We start from the raw sequence: 16,918 nt of genomic DNA, 5'->3' as shown, positions 1-16,918 counted from the left end.
TATTGCAGCAATGCAGCCTTCATCTTATTCACTTGTGGAACCTGGAAATGATCTCAAAACTAAGCATTGCCTACGAGGCTGGGTTTACTCCTTAGCATGCCGCTTGCGTTTTATAAAAAAAAAAAAAAAGGAGAAAAAAGGTATCGCCACTCATCTCATGAGCGGCGATGCAAAAAAAAAAAATTTTAATATGAAAATTTAACTTAGTCAAAAAATTCTTCATGATTAAAAAAAAAATAATAAATATGAAAAGAAATCTGCATTGTTAAATGCAGAATTTATCATAACTTGGAAATCTTTTGAAAAATCTACTGTTTTATATACCGATAAATGAGTTTTGTAATTTGGATAAAAGATTATTCAGAAACCCTTTTTTGAAATTAATATGTAATACTTTTCTCAAATATGATATATGAAAGACGAAAATACAGTCATAAATGTGACACTTTTTCTGATGTGATATATAAAAAATGAAAATACAGTCATAAAAGTAACTAACAATGCATTTATATATCATAGAAAAATCTTTACAAAAAAAAATATCATATGTATAGTGCAAATCTTTCTTGTTTATCTGTTCACTTAACTATAATTATCTGGTACATAAGCTGGTCAAATTTATGATTAACAAGATATAACATTTATTTTTTCACATCATTGTGCGGGACAGCATGACCTGCGTTTAACTTGCTACTGTTTGATGTCACTAGAAGTCCTGTTCCTGAATTTGTACTTTCTTTTGTTTGGCCTTTGGCAAATGAAATATATACCAGAAATATATAGCACAAGATTTTGCATCGCCGCTCATCTCATTAGCGGGGATGCAAAAAAAAAAAAAAAAAAAAAAAACTTATTGCCGCTCATCTCATGAGAGGCGATGCAAAAAAATTTTTTTTAAAAAACCTTCGCCGCAAATCATATTTGCGGCAATGGTTTGAAGGAATTAAAAAAAAAAGGAAAACTGAAGCAACTCAAAATAAATAAAAATTAAAATTATTTTTACTTGAAACCGCACGTCGGAGTTGCGGCGACCCCTAATTAAGAATCCTGCCTCGAACAGCACCAATTTTGTGATGATTTTTAATTTCAGCAATATTCTGAGAAATTCGCCTCTTTAGGGGTGTCATGAAAGGGTGTTATGACAAGGGTTCAAAACATGCTATGAATTTCTAGAAATTTTTGTTAAAAAACGTATTGTATTAATTTGATATATGTGAGATAAAAAGGTGATTAAAAAATATGTTTACAGAAAGCATATAAAATTTTTTAAAACAACATTTTGCTGTTGTGGGAAGACCACGCCCAGTGTTAATAAATCCAACTATTTGATCACATCATGTTGTTTATTTTATGTGGTAATTTCTTTAGTCATTCTGCTTGTGTGGTTGATTTTTGGGGTGTTTTCACAAAAACAAATTTATTGTAGCTGCTTTTTTTGGTGTAAACATCTTGAGCTTAAAATGGCTGGTGAAAAATGTGTTTTGAAATTTTCCAAAAATATTTGAAAACAGGTCCAAACAAACAAGCAGAACGAAATTTTAATTTTGTCAAAATCATGATGTTAGAGACGTAAGTATGTAACATGTCTGGCCCAAAACTGCCTTTATCACCATCTAATTGAAAATAAGAGCAAGTAAATTAAACAAAGAGAAAATTGTACCAGCCAAAACAAATCCACTTGAAAATACATTTTGGCATGGTGACTTTGTGTTTGGATAGAAATAATTTGTTAAAAAATTATTTACTTGCATTATAAAAATATTTTTCAACACGTTTTTTTGATTCAAGACCAAAACAAAACCTTATACTAATTATTGTGAAAAAGCATACTTACATATCACGCTAATTGATTAAAAAAATATTTAATTTGGTCTAATTTATTGTCAAACCCTGTACATTGTGAGCTTGGAGACCATCCTATTTTTGATCCTCGATTGTGGTTAATAGAGGCTAATTGTGCATCACTCTGGTCATATGGGTGTTTTGGGAGTCTTTCCCCAAACAAATTTACTGTGGTAACTTTACTGATACTATTGATAAGGACACACCCGATGTATATGCAATTTAGAAACAATCACTTTTTATATGGAAGAATTTTATTTGATATAAAATTTTCATTAACAAAAAAATAAACTTTGATTTTTTAAACGTTTTTTTTAATAAAATTTTAATTAACTTGGTGGTTACAAATGTTTGTGAGTGGTTATGAGTGAAAATTAGTTATGGTTACATTAATTGGGAATATAAAAAACATATGATAATATGGCAAATATATAATTTAGTAATTGTAAGGGTAAAGTTAAAAATTCACAAAGTGTCAAAAGGATTTTACTCCATACTCAATGCTCTCCCTAAATATATGTAGTATAGATATACATCTTGAGATAGATCAAAGAAGTGTTTGAAATTTCTAAAAAGTAATTGGAGATAGAGCTCTGTTTGGATTGTAAATTATTTGAGATATTTTTACTGTAGCACTTTTTGTGATGTGATGTCTGTGAGATAAAAAGGTAATTAGGAAAATAAAAAGGTGCGTTGGAAATTGTAATGATGATGTAAGCAAATAAATTTTAGCTAATAAATCTCTATCCAAACAAACCCAGAGATTCAAACAAACTGAACCACTCACAAAAAGAACAACATTTAAGTACAAGGGAAAACATATACTAAGTAGCTAGCTAGTTTGCTAAGCATCAAGGAATTAAATTGGTTGCAGGGGACCATATGTGTGTAAGCCTGTAGTATTCATTACATAGGGTTTAACCTTGTTGGAACGGTTCTCTCAAATTCTTTTCTTTTGTGAGAGTAGAAGTAGAGCGAAAAAAAAAAGTATTAAGTCATGGGCTAAATACTAGTAGTGTTATTTTTGTTTCACTTAATCTTAGTTTTTTTTTTTTTACCATGTACATATGAGCCTCTCAAGTTCTATTTATAGGTAATATAAAAATAGATTTATGCATGTAATCATGCATATAAGCTCATGAATTTAGAGTAACATGAATAAAATAATGAATCCCATAAAATATATAAATGTACCCATGTTTCATTGGAATAGATCAGTGTAAAAATGCATTCAAAGAGGAATAAATGCATCAATGTGTTTTGAAAGGATGAATAATGGACATCTACATTTCCTCAACTTCATAAAGAAACTACACTTTAACATGGTGACTTTGATATTTGATACTGCTCCTTTTGAAAATACCCGGCCATTTGTTAAATTAAAAGGCCACAAAATTCAAAAATGTCATCTAGGAACAAGCCAAATTCAAAGAGAAACTGAAATGAATGTGAAAGCTAAATAAAATGAAAGAAGCTCGAACGATTATTTATAGTATAGTCAAAAGGCTTCATTTGAATTAAGAAATTTGATGAAAAATTTGAAACCCTCTCAAGGCGCTCGAATTGTCTGAATTACTTACTAAGTTTTTGAATTTGTAATTCGCCAATTATCTAAATATATTGTAAATGTGAAATGATTAGTGATTTACAAATTTAAATACCTTATAAAAATTTTAAGTAATTAGAGGGATTTGGGAATATTTTAAATATTTTATCAAATCTTTCAATCCAAGCGTAACTTAAATGTCTTTTAAATTTCCCAGGCCAATTAACAACTGAAACGTGGCAAAAATATAAAAGGTCGTCAGGCATGACTCTGACGGGCATTCGTGATTGGACAGTCTATGGTGATCCGATGTATCCTTCATACATCATCAAAGTGCACTTTTTTTTTCTTTTTCTCAATTTTTTTTTTTAGAAACAAAGTAGTAGTTTAATAATAATACTTGTATGGAAAAAGGTAAAGAAACTACTTTTGATTTCTTAAAAGTATATTCTAATTTGACTAACTGAAAGTACAGGATGGGACCATATGTAACATTTCATTCTTTTTCATCTCTATCCATTTCTTAAATCTACAATGTAAGGTCCAAACAATTGTCCCTTTTTTCCCAAGCATCTACTGTTGCGAGTCTTGTGCTTCTGTCACGTATACTGAGAAAAGATAAGCTACTTGGGGGATAAGGGACAATTATTTTACCTGAGGTAAAATTTTTAACATCAATAATATGTTTCCCTTAGCTGCAATGACAAATAACACATATTGTCATCTGCAATATGTTTTTGTACACAAGATATTATAAATTAGGGTTAAATACAGAAAATCTCCTCGAACTATTGCATTAGTTGCATTTTGCATCTAAACTATTTTAATAGGCACTTTACATCTGAAAATAATAAGAAAATTAACTCCATCAAAGTCATTGATGAAATGACCAATTTATCCTCTACCGAAAGCTTGTAAGTCACAAAAATAAGTTTTTCGTAGAAAAATTGTCCCTTTAAATGGATTAATTTTCACTTCATGATAAAATTCTAATTGAAAACATGTAACAATAAAATATGTGAGCACTTTGAATGACAATTAAAACAAAAGAAGTAGGCAAACAAAGAAGATAGGGAATAAATTCAATTCGAGAATCTTAGCAATCCTATTTTACTACATATTTCAAGTTAGCTTAGGTTAGAAAAGATTATTATCAACGAAAAGTAAATAATTTAGGTTTTTTATTGAAATTTCCTAGTCCAATATTTTGTTTACTAATATGTGGGTTTTAATTTCATTTCAGCATTGAAATTTTATTGCAATTATTGTGCTAAATTCATACGAAAATTTTTGGATTCTACTCCCATTTTATTCTTGTAAATATTTTAATGAAATTTTGCAGATTAGATGAAATTATGATGCATTAAAGAAAATTATGAGATTAAAAAATTGCAACTGTGGTCTCTCAATATTTCCATATTTTGCTCCCATTTTGACCCCAATAGTCTCAATTTTCATTCAAAATGAACAAGCATTTTTTATGTGTTTACAATTCGTTCTTTTGGTGAAAAAGTGGAAATAGTCTATTTAAAGTAGTAATCTTTCCCAGCAAAATGTTACTTTTGTCACTTAAGTTTTTAATGTAGGATAAATTTGTCATTTCATTAATTACTTAGATGAAATTAATTTTCATATCATTCTATAGTTGACTAAAGATGTAAAGTACCTATTAAAACACTTTAGGGTATAAAGTGCAACTAATGTAATAGTTCATGGGGGTTTTATGCCTTATATATTAGTAAATAATATAACAAACGGATAAGCATCAATACGTGACTACTTTATAAAGATAAAAAAAGATAAAATTAAAGGAGTAAATTTTTTACCTCAACCCAGTTATATAAATAAAGAGTTTTACTAATTATCTTATCATAAAGAGTTTAAGTAAGAATATAATGCTTTTGAATTATACAAAAAAACAATCAACTTGACCACTGCAAATATATATTGTGTATATCTTATCCTTTTATAGGAAATTAATATTTTTTTCAAATTAATTGCTTCCAACTCTACAAAGATTAATTACTGCGAAAATAGCTTACACATTTTAATCATTAATAATTACATGTTTTTACTGCACCTCACTAAAATCACATCTTATTACAAGGATTTCAAATGATCTTTTATTATATACTTTTATTCAATTTATTGTAAAAAAAAGTAGTAAATTAGTTTTAAAATTTCTGTGCATTTGACAAGTTCAAATCTTCTTTTAAATTCGCACTGCACCTCACTAATTTTGTAGAGTTTACAACTACTTTTAAAATTAAAACGGAATATTCATCAGGGAGATATTAGTGATATAATAACTGGTTGGACAGACAGGGGATGGAAAGTTCCTCGTACAGAAGATTCTTTGCTTGCTCCACTCAACTTCCTTACCACCACAAGACAAACAACAGGAACGCTAGTGTAGAGTGTGTTGTGCCTTCATAGTAGGGTGTACCATGGCTGATCGAAGCATTGCAGAAAGCGACAATTTCTTTATCCTGTTTGTGGAAAAAGGTTGACTTGGAATTGACTCCATCGTGCTCGTGAAGTCTTTCTTCCACACAGAACACTCACTTGCATATTAGCAGTCTATATAGTGCAAACACTACACAGAGAGCTTTCATCAAATGCAACCATCAGTTTCTTTTAAGCCTTCAACCAGTGTGTGCAAATTTGTGTGATCACTTCTCCTGGATTTGTGAGTTTCTCCTTCTCTTTCCCTTTGGTATGCAGAATTACAGATAGAAAGTAACCCTCTTGCATTTACTTTGATCAAGGCTTTTTTTTCCCCTTATTCTGAGTCTATATTCTGAGGTGTTTCTTTTGTGGATCATTTCTGTTTGATGTTTAATGCATTTTTGGGAAATAATCAGTTTTTTTATGGGATGTTATTTTCCCCCTGAAAGTCTTTTTTCCCAGTTGGTGGGATATGGTGTTATTTAAGTGGTGATATCTTAAAAAGATGGAATCTTTCTAGTGTTTTGGTTGATGGGGATTAGCAGTTTCACTTGAATTTGGGGAAAATTTTTTTTGCCTTTTTTATCTTGTTTGCTGGCTGTAGAATTATTTTGTAGCTACAAGACAAGTGAAGGAAAGAGAAATCAGAACGCTCTGAGGTGGGCATTATACAATCAGAGGCGTTGCACTTTGGTCTTTTTTGTTTTCAGTCGACATTAGATCCCTTCTTGAAGTATTAGATTTCGTATTATTTTGCTATTAAATTGAGAGAGCGCTCTTGTGGGATAAGCAAAGTATTTGACTTTGATTTCTAACTATTTCTTGTCAGGGATGTATTTTACTTGCCATATTTGATAACATTTGGTGGTAACTGTAAACTTTACCATCCTTTGTTGGAATTCTTTTGGTTTGATTTTTAACGCATAATTTGGAAATGTTGTTACGAGTGTTTTTCTGGGATTCTTGTCTTTCCTTCTGTCTTTCTTTTATTTTTTGGTCTGAAATCCCTTTTGGCAGTTTGTCTGAAATGTTGTAAACATTTAATCGGAGTGGCAATATCTGAAAAGATGGATCTTTTAAGCGGTTTTGTCATTTGTATGTGTAGCTCAGAATCTGGCAAAAATGAAGAAAGCAAACAAGACCTGTTATTTAATCCTGCTTTTACTATTTTATCATTCCTCTGTCATTTTAGATATTTTGTTTGTAAAAAAAAAAAATGATTTATTGTTCATCATATTGGATTAGTATTGATCCCTGTCTTGAGTCTTAACTGGAAAATCCTTAATTACATATAGTATGATGGCATGATCTGTGAATTTTTATCTCGTTCACAGTTCTAATGTGTAGTGGATTTGCAAATTTGCGGCATCTGCATGGTGATGAGTCAAAAGGTCTCTTTTCTTCCTTGGTTTATGCTTCTATTGCAGGCTTTCTTTTGTTGGCTTTTAGACTTGGAGGGGAAGAAGCAGGAAGCTTTATCTTAGAAAGTTTGAGGTTCTATTAGGTCTATTATGCTGGTATGATCTCTTAGTGGATTGGATCCTTGGGTATCCAAACATGATACGAAGCAAATTGGATGGTCAATGGTAAAAGGAAAAAAATTAAAATAGACGCCTGCATATTGCCAAAATGAACTGCCTTAGCTTCTCATATTGACAAAAATTGAGATGGTAATGTCAAAATGGATTCTGGATCTGCATATCTCTTATCCTTCTTGTGCAATTACATATTCTCTGGCTGCATTTCTTTCAATGGAATATATATCAGTATATGTATGTGTGAGGCTGTAAAACAACAATCTTATTAATAGCCCGTGAATAGTTGTCTGACTCTTTTAATTTCTGATATTTACAGGAGAATATAGCTGTTGCATTCTGATAAAAAATCTGTTAACTGAATTAGTGCTGAAGTTCATCTGCATGGGAAAGACAATTCAGGTGTTTGGTTTCCCTTCTGTTGTGCCTGCAGAAACAGTCACCAAGTTTTTGGAATGCTTTACAGGTCAGGGAACAGTATATGCTTTAGAGGTTAAGCAGTCCAAAGGAGGAAATAGAGCATATGCTAAAGTCCAATTCACAAGCGATAGAAGTGCTGAATACATTATGACCTTGGCAAAGAAACGCCTTAATTATGGTTCTTCATATTTGAGGGCTTGGGAAATGGACGTGGATTTGGTTCCGAGAGCTAGATCTTTCGAGCATAACATGGAGCAAATAGTTTTACACTTTGGATGTCAGGTGTCAAAGAATAGGTTTTCAGTGCTACGGAATGTTCCAAATGTCTCCGTCAGGTTTGGGATTGGAATGAGGAAAATGTATTTTATTTTGCGGTTTCGCTCTTGTGACTACAAGCTTGAATTATCCTATGAAAACATATGGCAGATTGTACTACATCGACGTAGTCTAGCACCAAAGTTTCTCCTCATACAGGTTTGGTTGTTCAAATGAAAGATATGATGTTTTCTGTTGGTTATACATCTTTGATCACTTTTGATTTCTTAATTTTTGGTCTATGTTTCACTGCACAACTCTAGCACATTCTCCTTCTGCCTCAATATGGTAGTTTGGCTTTAATCTGTGACATCAAAGCTAGCTGGCCTTGCATATAAGTTCTAAACACCGGGCTGTAATCTGTTCCAGTTTCCTTTTGTTGTCAATCTCACCTGTCAAATTTGTATTGTTTTAGGTCTTTTTCCATTATGGTACAATGGTTCTTTCCTCTGATCACTCGCTAATTAAATAAAAATGCTTGTCAGTTGAAATCTTTTTGACTTGCTTTGTCATTGTATTTATCAATAACTGGATTCTGTTTTTACTTTGTGTGAGCAACTGACAAGCATCTATCACCTGTCCATTTAAGCCTGGAACATTGTGGTCTTTAGGTTGCTAATTGCAATTCATATAAAGTATAATGTCGCTTGGAAAATATAGGTCAATGATGGGGCTTCTAAAGTAATAAAGATGTAAAAATGAAATGCATGATCATTATTCTTAAAATAGCCATTGCAAATTTGAATTTGATTTAACTGCTGTTTTTAAACTGTCTTACCAACATACATGCACCATATCATTCTTTTCTTGCTTTTATTTATTTATTTATTTGGGTACTCTGTGCTTGACTCTGAGCAAGCTTTCTTATAGGGGAATCAACGTGCATGTGATTCCTTATTTCTAATAAATACTCTCAGATGATACGGTGCATATGAATAAACTTCTAGTATTGGTAGAGAAACATAGCTGTGCTGTTATTATATTTCAATACAGTAACGTATTCTCTCTCTTTCTCTCTCTCTCTCTCTCTCGCAATATACAGTTGTCCATAAATTGAACATTTGTGGGGATCATCTGGAACATAATTTAAAGTCTGCAAAGACCTTAGTCAGATTTCTTTTCCTACTCACCATCACATGAACTTATTGTTATGTCTTCAGTACTTCTTTTGAAGGCCTTTTGGATCATCCCTTATTGCTTCAGTATTAACCATGATTTGAACTTTGAAACCTATCCAAAATATGAAAGTTATTTGGTACATAACCAGCATGCATTTCTCCACTCTTTGTTTTGTTTTACAAATGAATTTCTGTTCCCTTTCTGATGTGGAATTATTGTTTGTGAGTTTGAATATTGACATATACACTTATGGCTTAGTTATTTGGTGCTCCTCGGGTTTTCAAAAAACTTGAAGAATCCACCTTTAGCTACTTTAAGGAAACTCCAGATGACCAGTGGGTCAGGACGACAGATTTCACTTCATCCTGTATCGGGCAATCGTCTGGTATATGTTTGGAGCTTCCTCATGGCATTCAACTGCCAAATTTGGGTGATTATTTTGCTTGGTTCAAAGAAAGTGACAGCCAATGTTTTCTAGAAACTGGTTCCCCCTATTCATACAATTTGGTTTTAGCTCCTATTCTGCAACCTCCCCAAGGACTATATTTGCCATATGGAATCTTGTTCAAGGTCTGTTGTTTAGTACAGACTGGATGTCTTCCAGGGCCATCACTAGATGCTAATTTCTTTAGGTTGGTTGATCCACGAAGAATAAAGATTAGATACATAGAACATGCCTTGGAGAATCTATACATGTTGAAAGAGTGCTGCTATGAGCCTGTGCAGTGGCTCAAAGAGCAGTACGATAAGTATGACAAGCTTCGGCAACTCCCTAAATCACCTACTCTTACTTTAGATGATGGGTTGGTATATGTACGGAGGGTTCAAGTTACACCATGCAAAGTATATTTCTGTGGTCCAGAGGTCAATGTATCTAATCGTGTATTGCGCAACTTTTCAGAGGACATAGACAATTTTCTTCGTGTTTCCTTTATTGATGAAGAGTGGAACAAAATGTTTTCTACAGACTTGTCGCCTCGTATTGGTGCAAATGAGAATGGAAGAACCGAAATTTATGAGAGAATACTGTCAACGTTGAAAAATGGCATAGTAATTGGGGATAAGAAGTTTGAGTTTCTTGCTTTTTCTTCAAGTCAATTAAGGGATAATTCAGTGTGGATGTTTGCTTCAAGGCCCGGGCTTACTGCTGCTGATATAAGAACATGGATGGGTGATTTTAGTAGGATAAGAAACGTGGCGAAATATGCTGCCAGGCTTGGTCAGTCCTTCAGTTCTTCCACGGAAACTTTAAATGTTGGTAGGCATGAGATTGAAATGATTTCTGACATAGAAGTAAGGGGTGGTTACTTCGGCACATCCAAGTATGTCTTTTCTGATGGTATTGGGAAAATGTCTGCTCAATTTGCAAGGCAAGTTGCCACGAAATGTGGCCTGAGTTTTACTCCATCTGCCTTTCAAATTCGGTATGGTGGTTTTAAAGGTGTTGTGGCTGTTGATCCCACTTCATCGAAGAAGTTGTCGCTGAGACAGAGCATGATGAAATATGAATCCGATAACACCAAGTTGGATGTTTTAGCATGGAGTAAGTATCAGCCTTGTTTCCTCAATCGCCAATTAATCACTCTTTTGTCTACCCTAGGGGTCAAGGATGTTGTCTTCGAAAAGAAGCAAAGAGAAGCAGTTGCCCAGTTGGACACTATTCTAACTGACCCATTGAGGGCTCGTGAAGCTTTAGAATTAATGGCTCCTGGAGAGAATACAAATGTTCTCAAGGAGATGCTGAAATGTGGCTATAAGCCTGATTCTGAACCATTTCTTTCAATGATGCTGCAAACTTTCAGGGCATCAAAGTTGCTGGACTTGCGGACTAAAACCAGGATATTTATACCAGATGGAAGATCAATGATAGGATGTCTGGATGAAACCAGAACCTTGGAATATGGCCAGGTGTTTGTTCAGTTCTCTAGTGCTGGGTGTAGGCAGTTTTATGATGATTCTATATCGTACTATGAGCACAAGAATATTCTTAAGGGGACGGTGGTTGTTGCAAAAAATCCATGCTTGCACCCTGGTGACATTCGTATTCTAAAAGCTGTAGATCTGCCAGCATTACATCATATGGTGGACTGTGTTGTTTTCCCCCAGAAAGGAAAGAGGTAAATATTATGTCGAGATCTTTTTTATGGTTTATGTGTAACTCATAGAGAGAATGTTTAAGTTTCTAGAATTGAAAGTAGCTACTTGAAGATGAATAGGAAATATGTAGGTAGGCTAAGATCCATTAGTTTCTTTTGTTTCTGTGATAACTGTTAATTGGTATTCTTCTACTGTTCTTTAATACCATTTAAGTCAAATAGGTTGGCTCTTGTGATTTTCAAAGATTTTAACCCCAACAAAAAGTAAAAGAGAATCTTCTCTTGCTTTGCCTAGTTACAGGTACGAAAGAGCAATTTACATTTTCCACACAAAAAGCAAATAGCAGATAGCTGTTCTTACGTGTGATTTGGTCGCATGACTACATTCCTTAGAAACTTTTGAGTGCGTAAACAATGTGATTTTGTTAAAGCTTGTATAACTCGCAGGTGATCCTGAATTATCGTTCACATCTGACATTATGGCCTTCATATTATGGTCACATCTTCTTTTAAATTGTGTACATTGTTTAATGGCGGACTAGTATCTTCTTTGTTGAGATGTGGCTATTTATGCTACTAAACAAAGTTTTCTTTAGATATTAAGTGAATACTAGGAAAACAGAAACACATACAGTTTTTTTCCCCTTGATAAGTATAGTGGTAATTTTACCGGAGCAGTATAACTTGATTTGGTTTCTTCAACCAAGCATTTCCTGTTTTTTGGTTTTGAGTTCAATTAGAAACCATTGGTTGTTTTGCATTGGTATTTGAATCTTATCTTAGTTCTTTTACAACATCTTGATTTGAATAGGGGAATGTCTCAAATTCCATAAATAAATCATTTCTGTCAAGGGAATAGATTTTTCTTTATGATATTTTTTGTAGGTCTGTGGAGCCTTCATTAGATTGTTCATGCAATCCAGCCTCACATGTGATGCCAACAGCTTTTTAAAAGTGACTCTTAGAAAATTCACTTCTCACCTTTTCCTTACTGTTTTGTGCAGTTATATATATACATCCCTAAGAGAGCATTTGTAATGAAGAACCTTAACAAATGAATATTTATTTGTGTTCCATTCTCACCATTACATTGTTTGCTTATCAATTTTATGGTAAAAGGGTTCATTCATCTCAGAACCAAAGTAAAATATGGGCATGTAGATAGCTTTTCTTGGCTAATTGGTATACTTATCTTAAAAGCAGTCAGGGATTATTTGATTCATTTAATTGTTGCATGTCTCATGTCCTGACCTAAGGTGTCTATTCCTTCATTACAATCTTCTACATTCAAGAGAGGCCTAAGAGATTTCATGCTGAATCACTTGGCTTGTTGCAAGTGAAGTTGAATGACTTCTTGGGTTAGGGCCTTAAGAGATACAAAACATCTTAAAATGTTGTGCTTGGACTGGATCTTGAGCTGTTTATTAGTGCATCCTAGACTTGTGGACTTTCCTCTTAAGATTTTTAGCACAGTCCTAATCTATTAATTAGAGTTAAAAAAAAGAAAGGATTACTAAACAAATGAGCATTAAGATCTCAGTTTCAGGGCCGGAAAAAAAAATCTGGCTTCACTATTGAGGTTCTCTTTTCAAATTTTGCTATCAAACAAATAAAGGAATCTGTATTATTACTTTTTGCCTGATATATTAGTGCATCTCTTGGGTCTTACTTGTTGCTAATCTTAAATAGCTGTTTAATGATGATTCTTGGGAAAGAAAAGAATGGATGCAAGATGATTTTGATATAGGAACTATTTGTAGCTGTTTAGGAAAATTATTGGGTAACAATATAAAAAACAGGGTCTAGAATGGATTAGGAAATGAACCTTTAAGAACAAGGAAGAAATAGTTTCTTAAGAACACGAGGAAGAATTAGTTCAGTTGGTTCAGGGTTCGGAAGAGTTGGCTAGTATGGTTTCTGTTGGTGAGTTTATGCTGTTTAAAATAAGGTGAATACAACACCTTAATAAACTTCTTTGTCAAGGCTGTATGTAGAAAAACTAGAAGACTGATAATCTGCATTTAGAAAGCTTGTAAGTACAGGAAATCTGGGAGCTGAAGGACAGGCATTATTAAGGCTTATTTTGCTGACAAAATATTTCTTGAAAACCACTCCTGTAACATGGATTAGGATATCTTTTGTAAAAGTAAATGATTGAACTTAAGGGTTCATTATGACATCTAATGTGCTTAGTAAAGCTCAATTTGGACAAACAAGGGACTTCTTGCTTGTTATGGGACCTTTAACCCACTACTCGGAGTACCCTCCCAAAAGAAAAAGATGTGTCTGTCTGGTTTTAAGCTTTTGAAGGCCCTAATTGGAATTTTGTGTAGGATATATCTAGTGTGCTTGATATCATGGTTTATGAATGTTTCTTTCTGATTCTGATGTCAATTACAGGCCTCATACAAATGAGTGTTCTGGAAGCGACTTGGATGGAGACATTTACTTTGTTTGTTGGGACCCTGACCTGATTCCACCTCGGCAAGACGAACCTATGGATTACACTCCAGCACCTACTGTGCAGTTGGATCATGAAGTTACAATTGAGGTACTAATGCTTTAGCAGATGTTAATTTTAGTAGCTATTTCTACTGGGGACGGAAGGTGGGACTATTGAACCCACAGCTTAATGAGTAGGAGACAAACCTTCTGTCTCCTTTCTCTTACTTTGATCTCTTTCTAATGAGTGATGGCTAATTATCAGAGCAGTGTAGTCTTGCCATTCTAGCAAATTCCCAGTGGTGCTGTTTTATGATGTACAAACATGGTTAACATCTATATATATGACATATAATTTTTAGTACGGAGCATGGCAGTACTTTCTTTAGTTATGCTGGCCTTCATCATCTTGCTTTATTCATACCCAGTTATTTGCAAATCTGTGCTGTGTTCTTCCTTCAATCTAATTTGTTTGACAGTGCAAGTTACTGAATAAATGCTTGTCTACGTTCATGTGGCGTATGAGTAGACACTACTACCTTTGACCTATTGCAGCCATGTAATTTTGTCCTATTAGATTTGTTTCTACTCAGTCTCCTCAGCTTGATCTCTTTAGATTGTTACAGAGATTCTTTATGTTTATGCATGACCAAAAATAAGTGATACTATTTTTCCATTGATGGTAAATGGTTGGAGCCTATCAATATCCTTTCTTAGCACCCGTAAAACTGCCAGTGGAATTAAGGACCTTTGATGATTTAGCAAGGGGACTGTGTTCCTTGTCTGATTTTGTCCTTTATCCTCTGCATACTTCTTCTAGCAAATAATGACTGGGACAAGCGGAAAAGTTCCTAATCCGCATTGAAGGATGCTAAAACCTTTATTATTCCTCAATCTAATATCTGTACGTACAATGGCAGGAACTATTATGTGTTTTCTCCTCGATCTTCTTAAACCATGGAACAGTGTTCACCACGGGCAAAGTGCTGTTTTAGAAAAATATGATGCTTCATTGCATTCTCATGCATATTTAGCATCATTGCAGCAAATATTCTTATGCAACATATGTTTTAGATAAACAATGATTTTTGCTTCTCTGCTGCAGGAAGTTGAGGAGTATTTTACTAATTATATCGTAAATGACAGTTTGGGAATCATTGCGAATGCCCATACTGTCTTTGCTGATCGGGAACTATTAAAGGCAAGGAGTAAACCATGTCTGGAGCTTGCACAGCTGTTCTCAATTGCAGTTGACTTTCCAAAGACTGGTGTTCCTGCTGAGATACCATCTCATCTACGTGTCAAAGAATACCCTGATTTCATGGAAAAGTCTGACAAGACTACATATGATTCACAGCATGTGATTGGAAAGCTTTTCAGAGAGGTAAAAGAGATTGCACCGCACACAAGTTCTATTAGATCATTTACAAGGGAAGTGGCAAGAAAATCATATGACATTGGCATGGAAGTAGATGGGTTTGAGGATTACGTTGATGAAGCTTTTGATTACAAAAGTGAGTATGATTATAAGTTGGGCAATTTGATGGACTACTATGGCATCAAAACTGAAGCAGAAATATTGAGTGGTGGTATCATGAAGATGTCAAGGTCTTTCGATCGGAGAAAAGATGCAGAAGCTGTTGGAATGGCTGTGAGGTCTTTAAGGAAGGAAGCTAGGACGTGGTTCAACAGGAATGGAGGTCACTCTGATGATGCATTTGCAAAAGCATCAGCATGGTATTATGTCACTTATCATCCTAGATACTGGGGTTGCTACAACGAGGGACTGAACCGGGCTCACTACATTAGTTTCCCATGGTGTATCTATGATAGGCTGATTCAAATCAAAAAAGCAAGGACAAGAAGGGCTCAGCAACCATCTTCACTGGAGGTGCAGTTTAATCATAGACTGAGATTGTATTGAATGAATAATTTGGCATCAAGAAAGTGTGAATTAGCTTTAATGCTTTTGGTAATGAGAAGACTCGGCAGCTCTACTAGTACTAGAGACTCTACTTAGGTGTGGCTTTCATTTGGATCTACTACAATACTGATTTATATCTACTGCTGTAAATTAATCAAGTTGTTGAGCGTGTACTTCCTTGTTGTCATGTGAATATATTTAGGGAATATGACAAGTACATCCCAGTCTTGAACTGGGAAACTTGCCTTGTTTCATATTCTGCTTCTCTGATGGCTGGAGTTAGATGTCCTTCTCTGAAATTTCTTTGCTTTTGACCCTCTGTTGATCTAGTTTGCAAAAGGTATTTGTTGTTGGAGGAAATGGTAAACGATTACTCCAGGATCTGTTTTCTATCACAGAATCAACTGGAACCGTCATTTGAAGGTTGGAAGCATGATTGCAAGCAGTCCAACTGGATAAAGGCATTATTCTCCCAGGTAACATCTTTGTGACAGATTTGCAATGCTACCATTGCAGCACACTGTTCCCTCTTACCATTGTAGTATGTGAAATCTTCATAAATATAACTTATGTTGTTGCCATTCATCTTCTACATACTGGTTCACAAAGTTAAGATCTTCAAGATAATTAGATGTAAATAAGGGATAAAATTCTACATTTTGTAGTTATGTTGACAAAAGAAATACTTGAGACTTCAAAATGTTGAATGTGTTTATTCATAATTAGAGCATCTCAAGCGTCCTTGTAATTGGATTGTATCTTGTTCATACTTTATTTAATCTCATAATTTTATGTCTAAACAAGGAAATTAATTTGAGCCTAATTATGACATTAAAAAGTTTAAAATGCATGACCAAGTAATGTGCATGTATCCAATATCCCATGAAAAAAAAAGAAAAAGTAATGCATGCAAGGAAAATACCAATTACACTATTCAAGTCATTAATTTCGTATATTTAGCAAATTAAATGGTAATCATAACAACAATTGATGGATGTGTAATACAATCTTCATTATACAATCATACCACTAATTGATGGACTTGTAATGCAGCCTTCATAATACAACATTAAAACTTTTGAGGACAGGCAATGAAAGAGGTTATGAATCATTTTTTCACCCTAAATTAAAATGTTGCCTCTCTAATCCTTTCTTAGATAACTCTCGCTGCAACATTGTGCCCAGTTTTTAAGAGTTTCCAAACTCCCAACATAATTTTAGTTCCGAAGAA

At 33.8% G+C, this 16,918-nt stretch overlaps 2 protein-coding genes across 2 annotated transcripts in view; both read left to right on the top strand.

Moving 5' to 3' along the window:
• Positions 1–15,092, top strand: part of LOC113719694 (probable RNA-dependent RNA polymerase 1) — a 93,814-nt gene extending 78,722 nt beyond the window's left edge. Inside the window, exons 5-6 of the mRNA XM_072071673.1 lie at positions 14,282–14,322; positions 14,869–15,092. Coding sequence (XP_071927774.1) covers positions 14,282–14,288 — 7 coding nt within the window. The 3' untranslated portion in view covers positions 14,289–14,322; positions 14,869–15,092. The remainder of the gene's footprint in view (positions 1–14,281; positions 14,323–14,868) is intronic.
• LOC113719546 (RNA-dependent RNA polymerase 1-like) lies at positions 5,730–9,346 on the top strand. The gene is made up of 2 exons (XM_072071674.1): positions 5,730–6,077; positions 7,691–9,346. Exon 2 carries the CDS (start codon positions 7,756–7,758, stop codon positions 8,281–8,283), a length of 528 nt encoding a protein of 175 aa, XP_071927775.1. The 5' UTR covers positions 5,730–6,077; positions 7,691–7,755; the 3' UTR covers positions 8,284–9,346.
• Positions 15,093–16,918: the final 1,826 nt, after the last annotated feature.

The sequence above is a fragment of the Coffea arabica genome, chromosome 11e, assembly GCF_036785885.1.
Source record: "Coffea arabica cultivar ET-39 chromosome 11e, Coffea Arabica ET-39 HiFi, whole genome shotgun sequence".
NCBI classification, from domain to species: domain Eukaryota; kingdom Viridiplantae; phylum Streptophyta; class Magnoliopsida; order Gentianales; family Rubiaceae; genus Coffea; species Coffea arabica.
The sequence above is the reverse complement of the archived record's forward strand: the minus strand, read 5'-3'. Positions and strand labels throughout refer to the sequence as shown.